General features: G+C 40.4%; 2 protein-coding genes across 2 annotated transcripts in view; one reads left to right on the plus strand and one right to left on the minus strand.

The window, feature by feature from the left end:
- DCAF13 (DDB1 and CUL4 associated factor 13) overlaps nucleotides 1-8,219 on the minus strand; it is a 30,421-nt gene extending 22,202 nt beyond the window's left edge. Inside the window, exons 1-3 of the mRNA XM_044245168.1 lie at nucleotides 8,057-8,219; nucleotides 5,033-5,232; nucleotides 4,352-4,459 (exon numbers count right to left, since the gene is read on the minus strand). Of these exons, the coding sequence (XP_044101103.1) occupies nucleotides 4,352-4,459; nucleotides 5,033-5,232; nucleotides 8,057-8,126 (378 nt within the window). The 5' untranslated portion in view covers nucleotides 8,127-8,219. The remainder of the gene's footprint in view (nucleotides 1-4,351; nucleotides 4,460-5,032; nucleotides 5,233-8,056) is intronic.
- Nucleotides 8,220-8,391: 172 nt separating this feature from the next.
- Nucleotides 8,392-22,589, plus strand: SLC25A32 (solute carrier family 25 member 32). Its single transcript, XM_044245169.1, has 7 exons — nucleotides 8,392-8,825; nucleotides 15,557-15,707; nucleotides 17,697-17,782; nucleotides 18,890-19,050; nucleotides 19,450-19,563; nucleotides 19,890-20,035; nucleotides 21,171-22,589. Exons 1-7 carry the CDS (start codon nucleotides 8,672-8,674, stop codon nucleotides 21,304-21,306), a joined length of 948 nt encoding a protein of 315 aa, XP_044101104.1. The 5' UTR covers nucleotides 8,392-8,671; the 3' UTR covers nucleotides 21,307-22,589.
- The last annotated feature ends 1,300 nt before the right edge of the window (nucleotides 22,590-23,889 follow it).

Genomic DNA, 23,889 nt, shown 5'->3' on the forward strand with positions numbered 1-23,889 from the left:
TTTAAAGGTGAAAAATTAAATACAAAACATAAAAATAGTAGACAGAAGTCATTCTTATAATCTTGCCATGGGTAAAGTCCTTCTTTGTATGACAGAAGACTCTGTAACTATTAAGTCAGTGGTTTTCAAACTGTGAAATGCAGACCTCTGAAGGATCCTGAGAATTTTTCAGGAATCCATGAGGTCAAAATAGTTTCCATAATGTTTTAAAGACATCATTTGTCTTTTCACTGAACTGACAGTTGTGCAGATAGTGAAAAAGCCATGGCCCAAATGAAGGCAAGGTAACAAACAATGGTAATTTAGACTTGTGCATGTAGCAGATTCATTCAAGGTATTATGGGAAATAAGCTACAAAATGGAATGCACAAAATAACTTAGTTTAGGGTTAAAAACACAAAATAATCATATACAGGGTATGAACAATTCTATATATACACCAAACTACTAGTTTTTTTTTTTTTTTTTTAAAGATTTTTATTTATTTATTTGACAGAGAGAGATCACAAGCAGGCAGAGAGGCAGGCAGAGAGAGAGAGGAGGAAGCAGGCTCCCTGCTGAGCAGAGAGCCCGATGCGGGCCTCGATCCCAGGACCCTGAGATCATGACCTGAGCCGAAGGCAGCGGCTTAACCCACTGAGCCACCCAGGCGCCCCAAACTACTAGTTTTTAACTGAAAACTAGTATGAATGTAAAAACCTAGAAAGTTTTTACATTCATATTATACATAATCTATATCCACTTTCTAAATAAAAATATTAACAAAAATATATATTTATCTAGGACAGAAGTATAAATTCAGTTTTCCTTATAGCAAACTCAAAAGAGGGAAATCCTTCCTGCAAAACAATCCATGATATTAGAACAGGTAAGTGATTAGGGAAGAAGTTTTGGTACTAAGGTCAGATAGGAATTTCTTTTGTTGAGGAGTTGAGGATGCAATTTAGGTACTGAGGTCTTTGCTAATCTGGCTTGACCCACTGGAATTTTAGCATTTATGGAAGACAGGATAAAACTGTCATTGAGAACATCTACCCCAAAGACTGCTGCTTTCGATCAAGCTTCTACTATCTGCAAACTCAAAACTGAATTCCTTTGTAATTGACTATGCTACTCTATACATCTGTTGAGTATAAGCCTCAGCAGATCATCAATCCTGAGAAAGGTTTAACATTTTGTAGAAATGAGGAGCCAAGCAATATATGCCTGGCCGGCATATCTTATCTCAAGGCTGAGTAAACTGAAGAAAGACCTGTTGGTGCCACAAATTGAGATATAGTAAATATAATGAAATTTAGCTAATAAAGATTTATCTTTTGCAACATTATGTACTGAACATTTTTTGAAACATTAAGTCCTAAAATTTGGCCAACAAGTAGTTTTCACATGTCTTATCTGAAGAAAGGAAGTGAATAGTGAATATGGAATATTTTTCTGACTTTTTTCACTTTAAGCATTAAAAAAAAAAAAAAACAGCCAGTAAATCCTCTGCCTAGGATATTAAACTAACCAATATACCCCAAAGAATAACCAACTAGAAGTGTAGTTATAGTCAGTCTGCTCAATTCCCGCCCAATTCCTTCCCGCCCAATTCCTTCTACAACATACCATATACAGGGTGATGAAGCTTGTTTAAACCCCTTTACTGGGGTACCTGTGTGGCCCAGTGGGTTAAGCCTCTGCCTTCAGCTCAGGTCATGATCTCGGGGTCTTGGGATCAAGCCCCGAAACTGGCTCTCTGCTCAGCAGGAAACTTGCTTCCCCCCCTCTCTGCCTGCCTCTCTGGCTACTTGTGATCTCTGTCTGTCAAATAAATAAATAAACTCTTTAAAGAAAAAAAAAAGACCATCTCTATGACAATGTCAGTTTCTACAGCATATGGAGATACCTTACTCCTAAAAAGTGTGAGCTAGGGGAGCCTGGGTGGCTCAGTGGGTTAAGCCTCTGCCTTCCGCTCAGATCATGATCCCAGGATCCTGGGATTGAGCCCGACATTGGGCTCTCTCCTTGGCAGGAAGCCTGCTTCCTCTCTCTCTCTGCCTGCCTTTCTGCCTACTTGTGATCTCTGTCAAATAAATAAACAAAATCTTAAAAAAAAAAAAACAAAAACACCTTTACTGAAAAAATACCTGAATTCCCTGCCTATTAGCCAACTAGCCTATTTTGGTTTTCGACAGTGAGTAAGTTGGTCCCTACACCGAAACAAAATATTTTTTTTTTCAATTTATTTATTTTCAGAAAAACATTATTCATTATTTTTTCACCACACCCAGTGCTCCATGCAATCCGTGCCCTCTATAATACCCACCACCTGGTACCCCAACCTCCCACCCTACCCCCGCCACTTCAAACCCCTCAGATTGTTTTTCAGAGTCCATAGTCTCTCATGGTTCACCTCCCCTTCCAATTTACCCAAATTCCCTACTCCTCTCTAACGCCCCTTGTCCTCCATGCTATTTGTTATGCACCACAAATAAGTGAAACCTTATGATAATTGACTCTCTCTGCTTGACTTATTTCACTCAGCATAAGAAACAAAATATTTTAACATTAACTATTCCTAAGGCTGCTATATAAAAAGTCCATTTCTTCTTTCACACAATCTTTCAAATAAATATTTTTTAAAATCTTTCAAATATTTTAAGGTTCCCCAGAAGTCATCTCCTCCCTTTGCTATTCCTTTCCCATCTAATTTGGCACAGAGCATGCTACTCAAGATTTACACAGTTGATTAGTGCGTCTGTATATACAAGCTGCTATATATACTGGTCAAAACATATGAAAAGACAGATACCAAACCGCCAACAGTGGTAAAACTGAAAGATTAAAATCACAGGACCTTTAGCTTTCTATTTTTTACAGGTCTATATTCCTAAAATATTTCTTTCCGTCTTCATCCTCTTCATCCTTTGTAGTTGTTCACACAACCAATGATCCTTCCCCCCTACCACATTAAGCTCATTTACAGGCTCTTCTAGCTCTCTGGCTACTCCCAAAAGTTTTCCTACCTCCTAGGAGCAAGCATTCTCCAAAGCTATTTCCCTGACATTTCTGTATTTCTACATTTTCCCTGTCACTTTCCCCCAGTGATGCCATACTACGGCTTCAATCTTTATTTCTGTACTGATGATACCAAGTTTAGTTCTGACTTTCTTCAGAACTTCAATTCCAGAGCTACATCTGTAAGGGCCTCACAGACCTCTTCACTCACATAGCCCACTGCAGTCCAGTTCATCATACCATGCCCTTCCCATTCCCTCTCTCCTCTAAAGTTTCTGACACTCCAGACTTCCTCACTCCTGGAAGGAAAAGGAATCTTCCTGAACAACCCTCAGATGCCAAGCCTGTCATACCTCCAAAAATGTTTCTAAACCTAACAACTACTTTCCATGGTTTTCCCTCCCTAGCACAGATTCATTATTGCTTATTAAAACAGCCTCCAAACTGATCATTTACTGCTGTCAAATTCATTACCTCAAAGCACAGCTTAGATTCATTCCTGTTACTAAACTTGCAATGAACTTGAGCAGATATTTGCACACCAATGTTTATATCAGCATTATTCATAAAAGCAGGAAGATGGAGACAATCCAAATGTCCACTGATGGATGAACAGATAAACAAAATGTATGTATGTACAACAGAGTATGATTCAACTATAAAAAGGAAGAAATTCTGATACCTGCTACAACATGGGTGAAGCCTGAAGACATTATGCTAAGTGAAATAAGGCAGACACAAAAGGGAAAATATTATTTAATTCTACTTGTGTGAGGCACCTAGAATAGTCAACTACATAGAAAAAGAAGGTGGAACAGTGGTTGCAAAGGGCTGGGAGCAGGGGAAATAAGGAGTTATTACCTAAGGGACATGAGCTTGTTTGGGAAGATGAAAAAGTGGTGACAGTTACAAAATAGTGTGAATGTCCTTAATGCCACTGAAATGGACACTTAAAAATGATTAGAATGGTAAACTGTACATTCTGTATACCTTACCACACACATAAATACTTAAAAAATGTACTATCTAACAAAGTACAAATTACTCATCTCCAACACTGAAAATCTTCCAGAGTAAACCACCTTTCCAGCCTTGCCTTGCATTAATCCCACTACTCAGTGTTCTACAGAATATTAATTTGAATACACGTTAAGTATTACTTTAAAAAAATCAAGAAGTATGAAGAAGGCTGAAGTATATAAAGAAAACCAGGACTTTTCAAGGCTTTAAGAAGTTGTATTGGGTTGTGAAACTCCAAAAGGATCTTGGAAGAAATAAATGTATTGAGAAAACATTAGCTCAGTCTTATACATGTTGAGAAGAGTTAATTACTTAATTGCATTATACTTACAGTAAAAAAAGAAGTCCCACAAAAGCGAGTACATATTCCTCGTACAAAACCCTCATGGGCTTGTATTGTACGGATACATTTCCGTTTAGTCAAGTTCCAAATTCTGACCTATGATAAAGCATACCAGGAAATTTTAGTGAACTATAAACATAAAATGTTCAAGCACAGGAGTACTATTTTCCAAGAAAAATAAATTCACACTGAAAAGCCTATGATTCACTCTACCAGACTGCTAAAAACAAAATCCTCTAGTTTAAAATACTGCAGTGCATATGGACAGTATATCAACAAGCAGAAAATTCAATCTGTTATGTACTCTGTTGATTCCAGTTTAAAGTGTTTCAAAGCTTTCTTTTCTTGCCAGAGTGGAAATAAGTGTTGAATCATTAATAACATCCTCTGTTGGGGAGGGCAAAACTCACAAATACCTTTACTACTGTAAACATGCTTGAGATTTCAGCCCAATTGAGCCTTCAGCTGTTACATTTCTAATTTCTGAGGTTTAGATAAGAAACTATGTAGTTTGTAATTCAAACAGAATTCATTCTTGAGAATTAATAAAAAATAGGACACAGAAAAATGAAATCAAAGCAATTAAAACCTGCAGTAACACAAAACTCGAAAACATTTGTAACATAACTATTTTTAATTTAAAATAGGAATGTTTAGAGTGACACTTGCCTCTCCATCACATGCCCCAGAAAGGACAGTAGCCAGGCTCTTTGGATGCTTTGCCATGCAATTGACTCCATCTCGGTGACCATCCAGAGAAGCAAGGAATGGTTTTGCAAATACCCGTTCCAGTTTTGTAGCATTTAAAGCTCTTACATATTCTCGCGGGACCTCAAAAGGATGTAAGGTAGGATCATAGTTTCTTGGAACTGAAATAAAAAAGACTTCTCTTAATAAAATAATTCACTTTTAATATTTCCTGTGGTCTTCCTCAGCTAATTATTCAATTTGTTACTCAATAAGCCTTTGTTATGAGCACTGTTCTATGCCTAGCACTGTGAAAAATTCAAAAGTTGATGCCCTTTAACTCAGAAACCTTTCCAAAGGTTTCCAAAACTACCGGAAAATCATGGAATGCATACATCTTGCAAAATAATTAGACCCTACATATAACCTCAGCTTTTACTTTTAAATGTCCTACTACATTCTTTAACTGGGTTGTAAAGCTTTGATGGGCAGGGCTTTCACCACATTTTTCACTTTACTACTTATGCCTAGCACAGTGCCTGGTACAAAACAAATCTCTGACAAATGTTTACCCAACCAAAGTCTAAGCTCCTTTTGAGGCAGGTAACAGTATTAATCACCAGTGCTAACCATTATATTGATATACACTGTTGTGATTATGATTATAGTAATTTTTTATTGAGCATTTCACACATTTGTTTACTTACTTAAAAAACAGTTTACCATGTCCCAGGCACTGTTCCAAATACTGTATATTAATTCATTTAATCTCCACAGCACTCTATGCGGTAAGTTCTATTACTATTTCCCATTTTATAGCTGGGAAATTGAGGCATGGAAAAGTAACTTGCCTATGAAGTGATAAGGCCAGGATTCAAACCAAAGCAGTCTGTTTTCAGAATCCATGTTCTTAACTATTATCCTATGCTGCCAAACAGACTGTCTCAGTTTACAGTTGTGTTCTAAGCACACATGTCTAAAAAATCCTTAATGCTGAAAAGTAAATGCATCTTCTTATCCCACATCTTCAACTTGCTGTCTTTTTTTTTTTTTTCTCTAACTCCCTATTACCGGTACTATATCCAACATTTGATCAAAAGGAAATAACACCTAAACAAGAATGAAAGAATAAGAAAAGTTAACAAAGGGGGCGCCTGGGTGACTTTGTTGGTTAAGCAGCTGACTACTGATTTCAGCTCATGTCATGATCTTGGGGTCCTGTGATTGAGCCCCGCATTGGGCTCTGCGCTCTCCCAGGGAAGTCTGCTTGAGAGGCTCTCTCAAATAAATAAATAAATCTTTAAAAAAAAAAAAAGGTAACAAATGTCTTCCTTGAATTATGTTTTACAGAGCTCCTAAACTTCTCTATTTTTCCATTTTGCTATTAAAACTTCCACCTAAACGTCTGCCTTCGGCTCAGGTCATGATCTCAGGGTCCTGGGACTGAGCCCTGAATCAAGCTCCCTGCTCAGCGGGGAGTCTGCTTCTCCTTCTCCCTCTGCCCATGCTCCCTTGCTCGCCCTCAAATAAATAAAATCTTTAAAAAGAAAGCTCCCATGAGAAACTATGAAGAAATAGGAAGATATTATAGAAAGCAAGACACTCAGTAACATCAGATGACAAATAACCTCCTAATATGGAGAGTCTATGACCAGCCAGTCACTCACTCACTCCTTCCTTCAGACATTTGTAAAGCAAACACTATGTGCCAGGTGTTGTCTAGACGCAGTAGATATAGAAACAAATATGATTCTTCTCTTTTATGCAAGCTCAGTCTGATGGAAAAGACTGATAACCAAAATAATCATGAGACAACGTGACACACACTCTGATGTTAGTACAAAAATGTGATCGAAGCATAGAAGGATGCTTCAAATGGGCTGGGGGTGGGGGCGGGCAACCACAGGGAATAAGTAGGGAAAGATTATTGCTCAGAAGAAGGAACTAAATGGAGTATGAGTGTGTGCCACAGGCCTTCTGAAAGAGAAATGTCCGAAATGTACTCAGAAATCCAAGGGTAAATGTAAGCTACTTGCAAGGAAAAAAGTGACTAGTGAAACTAGAGAGGAAGATGGGTTGAACGAGGTTCAGAATCCTCCAGAGGTTCAAGAAGCAAGGATGATGTCAAGTCCAGATGACGTAACATAATTTGCATTTTAAAAACTTGACTATCCTGTTACTGTAAACATCTTGTGAACAGACACCACATATTTACCTCTCAGAATTTATTCATATTTAATAATCTCTTATTATTATTATTATATCATTATTATTATTATTACATCAACCAAAATACCGAAGTATCATCCGAGCTTCATCTTCTATGGCTTATCCCCCTCAGTCAAACTCCAAAGACACGGCTCTTCTCTTATGCTTTACTTTTATTCCTGCCTTAAAGCCTTTGTATTCTCTTCAGACATGGTTAATCCCTCGTCATTTAGATATCATGATCTAGAAGTGATAAGTAGTCGGGCTGCTACTGGGGGAACAAACCAATAAGACCCATAAATAATAAGTCTTACTAATTTCACTTTGGCCACTTCCCCATCAGGCCTCTCCACAAAAGTTTAGAAAACTGATGGCTTTACGTTTCACCTTTGTCTCTTCCCACATTTAGAAGTACGTAACTTTAAGAAGAAAAGTGGCCAAAAGTTAAGTTTAAAGAAGCCTTTCAAACCCTTGAATCCACTTGCTTGGCTTTCAAGTTCCACTTCTCTACAACTGGAATCTGAGAAAAGTCAGAGAGCAGCAGCTGGAAAGGGGGAGGCGGAAGCATTCCAGGTAACGACCAACTTTCTCACTAACCACTAGAAAAAGTTCTTCAAAAACGGCCTTGAAGAGAAGTTACCGGCTACCCCGTCCCTCAATATCCTTATCTGCACAGTTTGGCTCGGCACAATGGAACGGGGAAAGAACGAGCCTGGAGCGCCAGTGTTCCCCCAGATTTGCTCCGTGGAAGCCGAAGGCGGACTCAAGGCTGGCGGACTCCCTAATAACTTGTCTCACCTCTTTGTAAGTCCAGTTTGGTTTCGCGGACATAGTTGTCCGGGTTCCGGCTCAGCATCTTCACTTTCATTTTGGCTGCTAGTTGCCCCCGAACCCCCCAAGCCTTTCCTCCGCGTTCGGATTACCACCGCCTCCTCAGACACATGCTACTTCCGCTTCTTCAATACTACTTCCTGTCATGTGACGTCCACGGTGTGGAAGCCGGCTGCCTCAGCAGGACCCTGCGGCGCTCCGTAGTTTTGCCGGCAGAGGTTGGCCGGAGGTGGTTCTTCAATAGTGCTCCTGTGTCCGCCACCCTCCGCCCGAAACGGCAGCAGGTGGGGGCGGGACGGGGTGGGGGCGGGGCCTTGACGGAGGCCGGCGCCCCGCCTCCTTCGCGCTCGCAGCAGGCGTGACGTGCTACCTTTCCCCTCTCACGCTGGCTCTGCGCTGGGGTCTCTCCACTTAGTTACCGCGTCCTAGCGCCGGTCCCGGAAGTGGGCTGCCTACCGCGCCACCCCCTCCCTCTCCCCCCGCGGTTTCTGCTCCTAGGCGGCGACGGTCGCCACGGTGGCGGCCACTGCATCTCCTACCACCTCCGCGGCCCTGGGCGCGGTATCAGCGGGCCCTGGGACTATGACGGGCCAGGGACAGTCAGCGTCAGGGTCGTCGGTGTGGAGCACGATATTCCGCCACGTCCGGTACGAGAACCTGGTGGCGGGCGTGAGCGGCGGGGTCCTGTCCAACCTCGCACTGCACCCGCTCGACCTCGTGAAGATCCGCTTCGCTGGTAAGAGCCCGCTCTGACCCTGGGCTCCTTCTCCTTGCTGGTACCCCGAACTGGGTGATAAAGACTCAAAAGTAGGCCTTGCTCTCCCCAGCCCCTTGCGTTCTCCCAAGCGAGCGTTGAACCAAATGCTGCTTCTACTGCCTCACCTGGAACTAGATTTGAAGAAGGGGAACCTGAGAAAGGGATCTGGCTGTCCTCGTCCCCGTTCCTCAAGTCTAAGGGATGGAAAACAGGGATAGAAAATTCTGAGAAAAGTTCAGATTGGCGTAGGATGGGGGACTCACCTTCGTATTTGTAAATTGAGAAAGGGATTGGCACATTTTAGGGTTCAGCCCTCGCATGCGCTAATCATTCACCCTTGGAGGTACTTTGAAATCTCAACGGTAGCCACGTGTTTGGCGGTGGACCTGAGAAAAAGTGCTTTGGGTAGGGCTAATTCTCATCGGGTGGCCGGCAATGGGTTTAGGATAGGATTCTCTTGAAGACTTGGTTTTTGGTGCTTATAGTGTGGTACAAAATCCCATGAAGGAATAGATAGCTAGAATCCAAGTGCCCTTTTTTTAAAATTTAGGTTTATTAAGTGCAGTGAGGTAAGTGAAATTTACAAAGTACCGTAGAAGTTAAACTCAACAGTGAATTCTAGAAAAGATCGTTCCGAAGAAGGTCTTGATAACTTTACTAGGAAACTATTTTCTGGCATTTGGTTTTCTTACTACTACAAGTTCTGCCTTGAGAATTAGATCTGCAGAAGTGGTTCATCTTCAAGAATCAGACTGATTCTGGGCGCCTGGGTGGCTCAGTGGGTTAAGCCGCTGCCTTCGGCTCAGGTCAGGATCTCAGGGTCCTGGGATCGAGTCCCGCATCGGGCTCTCTGCTCAGCGGGAGGCCTGCTTCCTCCTCTCTCTCTCTGCCTGCCTCTCTGCCTACTCGTGATCTCTCTCTGTCAAATAAATAAATAGAATCTTTAAAAAAAAAAAAATCAGACTGATTCTATCCACCTTAAATATATTGTTCCTTTAATAGTTGTAGATTGCTGTACAGGATACAGAGGCACCTAAACACAGTTCTCCTCCTCGAGGGAGTTTCGTTCTAACTGTAGCCTTGAGAGTTAGTCACATAAAAGGTAATTCTAAGACAACATAAAACCAAGGGCAAAATCCAAATATCAAAATATGAGTAGAGACAGACTATCAGGAAATTTTTAGATTGCTGATGGCCATATGTATCTGTATCTGGAAGGTTCCATTAGAACTTGAGGTTCCATACAGAAGGCCTCGTATTTTGATAGCTGGAACGGAGACAAGAAGCCATTCTATGGAGGAAAACCAGTGAAAATCATGGATTATACTCCCTAGAAGAAAACCCAGAAAGGCATATAATTTCCATGGAGTTTGTAACACATGCACAGATAAAAATTGTGATGACAAATAACATTGAGCATCTACTAAGAGCGAGGCAATGAGCTAAGAGTTTTACATGTATTGTCTATCTCATTTACGACCCTGAACAACCCTGTGAATTTATTATCTCCACTATACCAATGAGAATAATAGAAGTTGACTTGCTCAAGTCTCAAGTTTATAACGGCATGGATGTGGGATTTTGAACCCAGGCAGTCTAATTCTAGAACCCTTGGACTCTTAACCACTCACCATTCTACCTCTAGGAATCCCTACTATACAGTGACTTGAACATGAAGAAAAGAATTTTGGATTTGGCTGCAGGTACAGGCCTGTATGACGTGGTGTCTCCCATGTTTTGTCTAGGAGAAGAGGTGACAGTTGAGATGATCATTGAGGAATAGTGGTGGCTTGGTGAGTTTAAGCAGGGCTGTGAAGCAGATTGTGCCTGAAGAAAGGGAATTCTTGGTACCTGAGAAGATGGTAATCTTGATGAAATGGGGAGAGTTTTCGGAGACCAGTGTGGCCAAGGTAATAGGTAAGATGATTGAGACGGGATGGAGGATAAAATTAAAGATCGAGGAATCAAAGCAGGAGTTTGTAATGATAAAGTGTGGCAGTGAAATGTGGTAGAAAAGGGAAAATTTAGGAAGATGAATAACAAATCAAAATAGTTGGTTGGCCAGCAGCACTAATGCTGTAGTTCTTAGGCTTTCATAAAACTTGGGCCCTGATAATGAAATTGTAATTACCTAGTGACAAGGGGTATTAGTCTTGAATGCCCCCATTGAATCGAACCTGGAATATTTCAGTGAGTTCAAGTGCAAATTCAAAATGTTGTGTCCAGTGTGGTAGAAAGATTAGAAATCACTTGTGAGAAATGACTGGAAAAACTAGTTTGGCTTCAGGTGGGTGGAGGGCAGGGAGAGATAACTTAAGATATTTGAAGAACCGCCATGGGTGAAAGGGATTTATCTTTATTATGGGTTGATCCAAAGACCAGGTAGAGGTTGAGTGGAAATGATAGGTAAGCAGATTGTGACTTCCACGTGGGGGTGCTCAGAAATGAAACTGGTGATATCTGGAAGTGGTTCAGGGCTAGAAGACAGAAGATAGAAGATACCCCTGTGTTGAGTGGAAAAGTCGGTTGGATGAGGTGATTGATGAAGACCCTTCTAACTTTAAGATATATTTTTAAATCATCCAAGAATGATGAGAGAGAGGGGTGTGTGGCTGGCTCAGTTGGAGGAGCGAGCGACTCTTGATCTTGGGGTCATAAGCTCAAGCCCCATGTGGGGAGTAGAGATTACTTAATAAAATTTTTAAAAAGACTGATGAGAGAGAGTGTGTGTGTGTGTGTATACCTCAACGAAAAATGACGTGTAATGGTAATTTTCTAAAATAACTTGAAAGCCCAATAATCCATAAGTTAATCGAGGGTTGAAAGTATAGAATCAAGTAACAAGAATAGCACACAGTCCAGTTTTGTATATATAGTGTAGTATTGCCAGCCCCTGTAGCTTAAATAAACTAATACTTCCTGAATGCTTTCTGTGTGCCATACATGGTTTTAAGGGCTGTATATGTATTCATTCATTTAGCCCTTTGTATTTTTCATAGTTAGGTTCTATTATTTCTCCCATTTTGTGTATGCGTTAGTGCAACCACAGAGTAATCAAGTAAGTGACTCAGAGTCACACAAGTGTTGGAGTGGAACGGGGCTGCAAAGGAAATTTAGTGGCCAGAGAAAAAAGAAAAAAATCAGGAGAGTGTCATGTAAAATTAGGCCAAAGAAGAGGGTTTAGGAGGTAGACAGTCTTAAGTGCTGCTAAATAGCTGACGATAAAGAGAGGATTCCCCAGATTCACTTCAGGCTCTCTAGAGCTCTTGCAGTAATGGGTGGAGGCCCAAATCACACCACAGTGGACTGGGGCAGTGCAGGGACACAGTTCACACCATCACACCATCGCCCTGCTTTCTAGCCTAATTTCCTACCAGCCCTTTCCTCCATCAGCTGTACACTTTATACCGAATCCCTGATGTTGTCCCAGACAGTGCCAGGCACTGTGATACCTGCACGTATCCACAACAGCTGTTGGGCTTGTCTAGAGACAAATCTTTCTCTCCTTTCCCCAAAGACAAGTTTCTAATCAATCTCAAGGCTCTACGCTAGCATCGTCTCACATTCGCTGTCACTCTACTGCATCTCCCCAGTTCTTTCTATACAGAACATCTTTTTGTTTCTTCTGTAATCCTATAACACTTCATTCACCATAGTGCTCCTAACTGGGCAACGTGATTGTTGCTGTTCGGCCTTGAAGATTATGTCTTCCTCGGGGTAAGAGTTTGTATCCTACTTATGTTTAGATTTCCCCTTTGCTGGCAATAACAAGAAGTCAGTAGTTTTTAAATTTTCGTATAAAGTGACAGGTGTACAAATCATTGTTTTTCAGATTTAAAGATTTGATCCTAACTATATAGTGGAGAGCAGATTATAGCATCAGGGTGTAGAATGTTGTTGCCTGTTACTGAGATACTTAATACTCTACTTCTGTAATTAAGTGACTTGTCAAAATAATAAAGAAATCATTGGTTCATCCCCATGAAAAGCAAAGATGGTGTTTTTGTGGTTTTGTTTTTCACCTCAAGAGAGAAACTGTGTTGTGAACTTATTACTGAAAGGAAAATGGAAAGGTACTTGGAAGAAATTTATCAGGAGAATAAGAGACTTAATATTCAAGGAAAGCATCAGAAAGATTATGAAATACACAGCAGAATATTTCTTGAGAGCCAGTCCCTCTGTTACTTGTTTTTAAACTTGATATCTTGTATAAACTTCATGACAACCTGTGAGGTGGGTCATATTTATCCCCATTTTATAAATGAGGATGCTGAAGCTCAGAAAGATTAAGGTCACATAGCTAATTAGAGAAATTAGAGATCAAACTCAGGTCTTTTGACAAAGCCTCATGTACTTTAATCTCATTTCATGGTGTAACATTGTCAGGTTAATGATGAAAGAAATTAACTTTTCTCCCTTTCCCTGGCAATGGTAAACAGTGATTCTTTGCCAGACTCCATTATGTGGTGGTGTAGTGGCAAAGGGGACAATGAACTGATCATGCTTTAATGGGGCCAGAGGACTGTCATTTGTATAAACTTTCTAGAGGGCAGTTTCAGTTTGTACTCATAACCTTTGACCCATATTAATTCCCATTCTGATAGTTAATTCTTAGGAAATAGGGATTTGCACGTTGTACAGAATATTCTCTAGAAACCTTTTAATAATAGCAAAAAAAAAAATGAGAACAACTTACATGAATGATTGTACAAATGATGGAATATCTATGGGAGGAGAAACCATCACATGATTTTTTTTTTTTTTTAAAGATCTTATTTATTTGAGGGAAAGTGAGAGAGAGTAGAGAGAAGGTCAGAGGGAGAAGCAGACTTCCCAGATCTGGGAGCCCGATGCAGGACTCGATCCCAGGAATCCAGGAACATGACCTGAGCCGAAGGCAGTGGCTTAACCAACTGAGCCACCCAGGCGCCCCATCCATCACATGATTTTTAAAAAACTTTTAGAAGTCTTTTTTTTTTTTTTTTTAAGATTTTATTTATTTGAGAGGGAGAGAGAGAGCACAAGCAGGGGCAGCGGCAGGGAGAGGGAGAAGCAGGCTCCCTGCTGATCAGGGAGCCCGATGTAGAGCTTGATCCCAGAACCCTGGAATCATGACCTGAGCCACTCCGGTGCCCTTGGAAGTCTATTTAATATATTCCTCTATAATAACAAAGAGGAATTCTCACAGTATACACTTGAGTGAAGAAAAAAGCAGTATAAAAAACTATATGTAGTAAAATTCCAATTTTAAAAAACCTAGATAAATTTAACATTCTTTCATTCCATTTCCCCATAGGAAACAGAAGGCACATTCAAAATAAGAACACTCAAAGGGGGATGCCTGGGTGGCTCAGTTGGTTGGACGATTGCCTTTGGCTCTGGTCATGATCCCAGAGTCCCGGGATCGAGTTACACATAGGGCTCCCAGCTCCACGGGGAGTCTGCTTCTCTCTCTGACCTTCTCCTCGCTCATGCTGTCTCTCACTGTCTCTCTCTCAAGTAAATAAATAAAAGCTTTAAAAAAAAAAAGAACACTCAAAGGACTGTTTACAAAGATACAAGATTATAGCAAAACCACAACGAATACTGCAGAATTCTGGAGCTAGAAACAGTTTGGGCTGTTGCCACCTTAAGGGCCAGATGTCAAGGTGAGAAGGTCCTTGAGAGAGGGCCATCTTGAGCAGAGCTGCGACTGTCAGTAGAGAAATGCAGCCTGCCTGAGGTTACCCCATAGGAAGGGAAGTGAAAGAGTAAATACCTTCCTCCACTCTCTTCCATCCCTCTGATCTCTTGTCAGGCCTCCCCACTGGCCCAACTCAACTGGAAACTAGAAGACAAGGTCAGGCTGCCAGGGAGAAAGTGGTAGAGAGGGATGGACCATGGATCTGGAAAAGAAACAATATTCATGTTATAATAATTGAGCAAATCTATCTTGAGCGCCTACAGTGTAGAAAGCACTAAGATAGGAGTAGAACTTTGGCAGCGAAATAGTAGTAGTCTCTGCCCTCACAGCATCTTCCTACTGGGAAGCCAGAATAATTGAACAATAATGATTGCAGTGAAGAGTGTTTTTATTATGGTAGGGAAAGTATATTATGCCATGGGTGCAAAGAAACTTGAGCTCATCTAGGGGATAGGAAAGGATCACCAAGGGAAATTATTAAGCAGACTTTAAAGAGGAATCGAAGTTAGCTGTGTAAAGGAGTTAGGTGACTGAGAAGACAGTGTTCATGAATAGTCTGTGCAAAAGCTTTAAGGTTCAGAGACTATGTAAGAACTGAAAGTTGTTGAACATTCTAGCAATTTGCATCAGATTTTGTTTTGTTTTGTTTTGTTTTTAGATTTTATTTATTTATTTGACAGGCAGAGATCACAAGTAGGCAGAGAGGCAGGCAGAGAGAGAGGTGGAAGCAGGCTCCCTGCTGACCAGAGAGCCTGATATGGGGCTTGATCCCAGGGCCCTGAGATCATAACCTGAGCCGAAGCCAGAGGCTTAGCCCACTGAGCCACCCAGGCACCCTGCATCAGATGTTTTGAAGAGAAAATAATACAGAGTAAATAGTTCCAAAAAATAAAGAGGAATATTTTTCTTTATCTCAAAACTGTTTTCTTCTGAATTTATCTCCTTACTGTAACAATGTGACATCTAGGTCTATACGTGATTCAGAACTAGAACTTTGCTCTCACCTAATTTTGTGCCTTTACTGCAGTGAGTGATGGATTGGAACTGAGACCAAAATATAAAGGAATTGTGCATTGCTTGACTACCATTTGGAAACTTGATGGACTACGAGGCCTCTACCAAGGAGTGACCCCAAATGTATGGGGTGCAGGTTTATCCTGGGGACTCTACTTTTTCTTGTGAGTAGATCTGGGAGATTTTACATTATTAAATAAAAGTGATAAATTTTCAGTGATTTTTACATTTCCGTCAATGAAACAAGATGAGTCATCAGTTTCTCTGAATAGGAAGGGTCAGAAAGAGCAAAAGGCTTATTTCCTTCTCTGTCAGCTATTATCAGAGGCATTTGGTCTGGAAGAAAAGTTCTTAATAGGAAGAAGGTGGAGGATGAGTGGGAGAAAGGCTCTTACAGAAGCCACTTCTGTGAGGTGAATTCAGGAAGATGCCTTACCGAAGTCCTTCTGATCCGTAAGGAAGTTGGAAAGCCGAAGAGGACAGGTCTTGGGGTCCTCATAAGAATGCGTGCCACAGGAGCTCCCTCTGGGGAACAGAAAGTAAAAGCCAGTGCGTGGCTATAAGATCTGGAGGCACATCCCCTCTTGCCTCTCATTTGACCAGCTCCATCATCTTCCTACCTCGTTCATTTCCTTCCTCCTTCACCTGTCAGGTATCGTCACCATGTGAAAGAGCTGCGATTCCATGACCAGTGAAGAAGCCACAAAAAACACCTGGGACAGGCACACTCGGGTTACCGACTGTGCAAGAGCGTGGGAACAAAGCAGGGCAGTGGAGGAGCACATGCTGCCCTGATACTTGAAACTGAGTCCAGGAACGGGGAGGCTTGTCTTTGTTTTAATAGATGACAGACAGTTTTAGAACATCAGTACCCGGTCTATTTGCCTTTTTCTCTTTTGTGTTGCATATTTTAGATTATCTCCCATAATTTTATGGCAGTCTCCAAACCACAATCTTTTGGGGGGTGGGTGGGGAGAGGAAGAGGGAGAATCTTAAGCAGGCTCCCCACCCAGTGCAGAGCCTGGTGTGCAACTTGATCTTGTGTCCCGGAGATCATGACCTCAGCCAAAATCAAGTCAGATGCTTAAATGACTGAGCCACCCTGGCTCCCCACCCCAACCACAATCTTAAAATATTTTTAAGTGAATGCAGAACAAATTCAACCTTAATATTGTTTAAAAATGTATTTTTCCTCTTTTTTAGTTCTAAGACATATTTAGATGGGTGAAACTATAGGTATGAAATTTATTATGAATTTTGAGTTGTGTACATTCTCTAAATAGAGTTTCTAAGGACATGGCTTATGAATGTAAGGTTTAAGTGATGAGAATTTATAAAATTATACTTGTTTCGTGTTAGAATAGAAATGGTAAAGTTTGGATTTATGTAGCTGAGCTCCTCTTCCAAGTGGAAAAATGGAAATTGGAGTTAGAATAGACTTATCTGACTCCTCTGCTGAGAAACATCGAGTGGCTCTCGATTTTCTGCCAAATAAAGCCCAGATGTCAGTCTGCCACTCAAGTGTGGCTCCGTTTCCCAGTCTTCCCCCACCGCCCTCATTATAACCTTTGTTCATGCTCATCAGTTTCCCCATTGAAGCTGCACCTGTCTCCACACCCCACCGGTACCACCTACCAAGCCTTCTGTGATCTCAGCCATAGTTTCTCAATCTCTTATGACACCATTTGTGATGTCTTTGTTAGGTTACTTGTGTGCTGCTTGTGGTCCTTGTTAATCCACTAGGAAGGCCCCACCCAGTGTTTTATCTAGCAGAATTGCCAACCACAGTACCTGAAGGCTATATGTTCAGCACTTCTTTGTTAGGGGCCTGCTTTTGTCCTTTTGCTTTGTCTGCCCCACAGCTGTGCCACTGCTACAGCCCCTCCCCCCAGTTTTCTCATTGATGAGTATGTGATTAAAATATTTTGCCTATGTAGTGGTAGCCATATTCATTTTGGGGGAGGGATGATAAACTCTTGGAGTAAACCATTTCCAGCAAATCCATTCTTGAAACTTTCTTTTTTGCCATATGCATTGTCTTTTACTTGTGGGGTATTGCTGTTAAGTTAATTTTAAACAGACACCTAAAACAAATACTGTTTTAGGACACCAATTCAAATATTTATTAAACTGGTTATGTTTAATTCTTTTAGTTACAATGCCATCAAATCATATAAGACAGAAGGAAGAGTGGAACGTTTAGAGGCAACAGAATACCTCGTCTCAGCTGCTGAAGCTGGTAAGGCAGAGTGGGAAATGTAAAATAGCAACTTCCAACTTGATTTTCATTTTTGTTTTTTGTTTTATTTGCTTTCTCCCCCCATTGAACAATAGAGTTGAAGTATGCTTTTGTAACCAGTTATCACATGGAATTTCTTAGAAAGCAGCTACTCTTACTGGTTACTCAGGACAGATTTCAAGAATTTTAGTTATCACAAAGAAGTAAAATTTAGAAAATGTATGAATTCTTGATAGTTTGAGATGATTTGGTATGGTGTTTTCTTCAAATAAAGTATAATTTCAGTTTTCAAATTAGTTTAGTAGCCTTGTTAATTGCCTCATGTTTGTGTAATATTCCAAAGAGAAAAGCAGAGCAGGACCCATAAATCTTTATTATAACTCTTACTTTTATACTTCATTTACTGATAGTTCTTGTCTTAAAAAGCCTACTCATTTTTTAATACCTAGCAGCTAGCACAGACCGGAATCATAGTGGGACTTAATAAATGTTTGTTGAATAAAGGACTGCTTAGGAGACTCAGCAAATGAGAAACTTAACTAGATGAAATTTTTTATATACAAAATTGTCACTTTCTGTAATGAATGTAAAGTATTATATAGTTCTTTAAGTTTGGAGATGCGTTGGCTACTTTGAATGGATTTGAGGAGGATTGTGGTAAAGTTGGGGTATATATGGAAAATATTGAGGCGTTGGATTCCGGATCCTTTTCCCCTAATCTTTAACCCCTCTGGGTTATACTATGTCCTCTCAAATATTTATACCTCCTTACCAGCATCCGCTTCCTAGGACCCCCATCTGTCCCTACACAAGCCATACTGTTCAGGAGCCATGACGTCTTTGCTGTCCTCACACCTCAAAGGGAAGGTGTTTCCCATTTCCATCTCCCTTTTAATTTACCTCCCACTAACCGAGTAAGGAACTTTTTTTTGGCCGCCAAAAACTATGGCTACCCTTTAACCCTCAGACTTCCTCAGCGAATATCTCTTACTGTGCGGGTACAACCCCTGGGCAACCCCATTGTTTATATTAATGAACTGTTCTTAATCTGGATTGTCGGAAGTGACAACCTGTATGCTGAGTAATCTTATTTAAATTTGGTTTTAGGAGCCATGACCCTCTGCATTACAAACCCGTTATGGGTAACAAAAACTCGCCTTATGTTACAGTACAATGGTGTTGTTAACTCCTCACAGCGACAATATAAAGGAATGTTTGATACACTTCTGAAAATATATAAGTATGAAGGTGTGCGTGGATTATATAAGGTAAAGAATTATCAATATGTTTTGAAAAACTGACCATTGTAACTTCCCCTGACTCTCTTGTCAGAGTTCTGAATGACCTGTAGTCAGTCCTAAAAAGAAGCCCAACTGAGGCAAGAAGCAATTTAATGAAAACCGAAGTCCTAGTGTATAATATGGAAATTGTGCTTTTATCTGTTTATCCTCATTACTGTAAGGTACATCATGATGCTGGCGGGTGTGAGAAGGCCTGTCTAAAATTTTGTATAGTAACCATTTCTCTGAGTCACACATTGAGGTCAACCACTCCTTACTCCCATCCCTAGAAACTATGTCCTTTGGGAACTAGCTTAGTTTTTGTTTTTTATTGTGTTTTTGTTTTTTTTTTTTTCTGTTGTTGTTTTTTTAATCATTCCCATTTAGGGATTTATTCCTGGGCTGTTTGGAACATCACATGGTGCCCTTCAGTTCATGGCATATGAGTTGTTGAAGTTGAAGTACAACCAGCATATCAACAGGTTACCAGAGGCCCAGCTGGTAAGATGGTTCTTCAAAAAACAAACACCAAAACAATGGATCTCATTTACATTTATGGACATTTAATAGAAGGAGATTTTGTCCACGTTTACTCTGGTAATACTGCTATGATGATGACTGCCACTAATTTAATGTACAATTAAATATAGGCCAATGACACATATGTTAAAAATAGAACCCCTTATTTGTACAGTGCTTGTGTTAAGAGGGGAAACCATGTTTTTCATTTACAGTTCATTTAAAGATTTTCCTGTATAATGTTTACTTCTGTATTTTTAAAGGACTCCTGCCTAAAGAAAAATTAATGTCTTGTGTTGTCACTTTAGAGCACAATAGAGTATATATCTGTTGCCGCACTCTCCAAGATATTTGCTGTAGCAGCCACATACCCGTACCAGGTCGTGAGAGCCCGTCTTCAGGATCAACACATGTTTTACAAGGGCGTGCTGGACGTGATCACAAAGACGTGGAGGTGAGAGCACACGGTGTATCAGAACGGCTCTCAGGAGGGGCCCTGCATGCCTCAAACTGACCAGTTGCTGTTGGTTGGATAGCAAAGGCCAGTGTGCTATGCTGAAAACATAGCCAGTGGCCCCTGCTTTTCCATTTCCCATAGACTACCTATAGAACCACAGACTTAATCTCTGAGCCTTGATTCCTTCATTTGTAAAATTAGAAAATCTAGGCGGACAGTGTTGTTCTAAAAATCAAAAAAGAGATTGGGGCTCCCAGGTGGCTTGGTTGGTTTAGTGTCCGACTCTTGATTTTGGCTTAGGTGATGATCTCAGGGTCATGAGATCGAGCCCTGTCTCAGGTGCTGCTCTAGGTGTGGAGCCTACTCACAATTCTCTCTCTTCCTCTCTCTCCTCCCCATCCCCTGCCCCTGCTTGCAAAAAATTCTGTGCTTCAGTAAATTGATATACTCAAATTTAGGTGTCCTAAGATAGTTGGATGGCATTGAATATAGGAAGTCATAAAAACCCTAGTTTAATATAATTAAACTGCTGCTTGCACAGTAACTTGCAAACACTTGTCTCCATGTATAGAAGAGATGCTCACTCTTCAGCCTGTGGATAAACTGTTACAGATAGACATCCCCATATTTTTCTGTAATTCTGGAAGGATTCTAGAGCAGAATATTTTGGATGTTTACATTGAGTTCAGTGTATATTTATTGAGAATGCAAGTGACATGTTCCAAGGCCATATTCCCATTCCAGGCATTAAGGAAATAAAGTTTTATTTTTGTATGTGCTAGATTTACTGTTGCCTGGCATTTATATAAGCTGTAAGATTTGTGATGCCTCCTTTAGTTAATCAGTTAATGCTCCTGCATGCTTGTACATTTAGAGACATTTGTAAGATGGTTGTCATTACAGCACTTTTCAGTTTTGGGGTGCCCCTACCCTTTTTTCTGAGTCAGTCACAGAAGGAATGGAAGCCCCTACAAATGGCCCGTAGACTGCATTACTTCAGCATGTTAAGAACATGGACTTGAATCACAGGGAGGCTTGAATGCTGGTTCCATGCCCTATGCTAATGAAACTTTTGTATCTTCAGGCTAGCTATGTAGGGAATTAAGCATGTATCTGTTTTTTCCCTTTAAAGGAAAGAAGGCGTTGGTGGATTTTACAAAGGAATTGCCCCCAATTTGATTAGAGTGACTCCAGCCTGCTGTATTACTTTTGTGGTATATGAGAATGTCTCACATTTTCTACTTGACCTTAGAGAAAATAAAAAGTAAGCTAGAAGAAGATAATTTCAGTACATCTGCTTAAGGGAGCAACTGTTCCTTTGTGTTTGAGATGTAAACCTCGAAAGAAGACTGCACAGCAACGTGGGTCACATGGAAATCAGTCTGTAATCATTAGAAGTCAAAGAACTGCTAAGACTTTGCAATGTTTTTCCGCTTTTTGCCTTCCCCATTTTTATGGGATTTGGCTACCTCGGCCAGAAATGGCTCCCATCGACACAATAGTAAAACTGACATCAAGCGGAGAGTTTCACAAATTTCTGTATTTCACTGTCCACGTAGAAGCTGATTATAGCATTTGCTAAATGGATTAGATGAATGTGCTTCTTTTTCTGAACTCATTTGCCTGGATTGCCTGCATTGGCTTTAAAATCAGTCTCTGTGCAATAGCAAGAAAATGGCCTATGAAAAGAATTATTATGGCTGTTTCAAGGGTAAATTGAACTCGAAGGATTTTGCTGGGGAAAGTACTGCTTAAATCCAGACCATTTTTGAATTGGGAAATTTTGGTGAGGAAAAAAAAAACACTGTTAAGTGTATTTTCGTTTTAATTCCATTGGAATGTGCTAACTAGGAAAATTTGAGAAGTTACATACTTCTCTTCATTTGAGAAATGTCTGATATTTGTTGTCATTAATTTTTTTTCTCCAGGGGCTCTGTAATTGTGGATCCAGTTACATTTTTTGACATAGGTACTTAGTGTCTCGTAAAGTTAAAAAATCTGAATTAAGATTCAGCTGGGTTAGCATATTTGGCTATAAATCACTGATTGGCTGTAGGTGACTAATAGATCACTTCATACAGACATGAGAATGAGTGGAATATGTTTTTGAGAAACTGTGTGGAAGTGAGAAACTAACTTCCTACTTCAGCTCTCTAACATATGGGTTCGGATCCCAAATAAATGATTAATCTTCATTGGTTGTTCATATTCAGGTTTAAATACAAATTACATTGATGGCCATTATTGATTTTACTTTTATGAGCCATTGCAAATACCTATAAAAGCCTGCCCCCAAAGGATGCCAGAATAATATTTTTATTTATCATAAACCTTCATGAATGCCGTTGCACTTCCATCTGTTTGTTGTAAATAAAACTGTGGTTTTCAAAGCCATATTTAAATGGGTCTTTGAAAACGGGTCTATTTTTTATATTTTGAAAATGGCATTGTTTTAAAAATACAGAATAGTAAGTATCTAATTGTATTTACTCTAACCTCTTGTAACATGCACAGAATACTTTATAAATTAAATGTGATGTCTTTTTTCATACTTCTGGATTTACTATAATTCATATGAAATCCTGATATGGGTCTCTACATGGAAGACCAGTTATAGTTACTGTTAGGAGTTTTGGAGGTAGTGCCATTCTTTGAATGCCTCCTGTGTACCCCCATATTACTAAAACATAATTCCTGTCTTCTAAGAGCATACAAACTTACAGAAAAAATAAATAAGCATTAAGTAACTAACAGTTCTAGATTTCTACAAAGCTCTGTAAGAGTTCTGAGAAAAGAGAACTCATTCCTCTCATTCAACAACGAGTTGTTACTGAGTTCTTGCTCTATGCCAGCAGTGGAGATAGAGCAGGAAATAAGCCAGACAACATTCCTGCCCTCAGGGGATTTTCATTTTAGTGGGAGTGTCAGAGAACATAAATTATGCATAATACAATCTCAGATAGATTAAATGCTATAAATAGAACTAGAGCAGATTTGGAAATTGGGCTGCTATCTTAGGATGCTTAGGGTCAGGAAAGACCTCTTTGAAGAGAGAATATTTGAAACATTTTGAAAGAAAGGAGGAAGCAAACTACAACGAGATAAGGAATTCTAGGATGGATAGACACGTTCTAGGCAGAGAAAATATGAAACACAAAGGCCCTGAGGCAGGAATTAATTTACCCAGAGGGAATGAGTTAAGGATAGGGTGACCAGGGAGGAGGAGGCTGGAGAAGCAGCCCTGATAGTATGGAAGGAAAGAGTGCAGGATTGGCTTCAGATTTTAGCCTTCCCATTTGCTGGTTGGCCTCAGGCCAATCAAGTTTTCTCATTTGTAAAATGTGTCTTAGATTTGTTCCTTTGCGGATGAGGGTGATATGAGGATGCTTGGGCAAGTGATCATTGAGGGAATGCTCTTAGGATCACAGGTAATGGAGTGAAGAAAACAGGGGAAGAAGTAGTTTTAGAAGTTCACCTTCAGCCTGACCCTACGGGACACTGCAGTATGAATTGGACCACAGAGATTATTATCCTGCCCTGAGGTGAGAGGCTGTGCTACTGTGTTCTCACAGCAGGCAGTCATTCACTACCTGTCATGGTGGGAGGAGTGGAGGCTAGGTCCCTCTCTGAGGGAGCAGCCCCCCAAATAAGGTGGGGATGACAGCTGTTAGCAGGTGGGGATATGGGTGCACCGGCCCTGTAAAAAGGGATTTGGTGGGTCATCAACACAGCATCTGCAAATGAGGATGTTAAAAGTAGGTAGCTCAAAGGATTATTGACCAGATTAAATGGATCAACCCATGTCAAGTGCTTAGCATTTTAGAAACATTAGCATGGACCAGCTCTTCTAG

Source organism: Neovison vison, chromosome 4, assembly GCF_020171115.1.
Source record: "Neovison vison isolate M4711 chromosome 4, ASM_NN_V1, whole genome shotgun sequence".
Lineage (NCBI taxonomy): Eukaryota > Metazoa > Chordata > Mammalia > Carnivora > Mustelidae > Neogale > Neogale vison.

Coding starts and splice junctions, on each gene's coding strand:
- SLC25A32 (XM_044245169.1), top strand. CDS start 8,672: ATGACGGGCCAGGGACAGTCAGCGTCAGGGTCGTCGGTGTGGAGCACG. Junction 8,826..15,556: donor CGTGAAGATCCGCTTCGCTG/GTAAGAGCCCGC, acceptor CCTTTACTGCAG/TGAGTGATGGATTGGAACTG. Junction 20,036..21,170: donor GTGATCACAAAGACGTGGAG/GTGAGAGCACAC, acceptor TTCCCTTTAAAG/GAAAGAAGGCGTTGGTGGAT.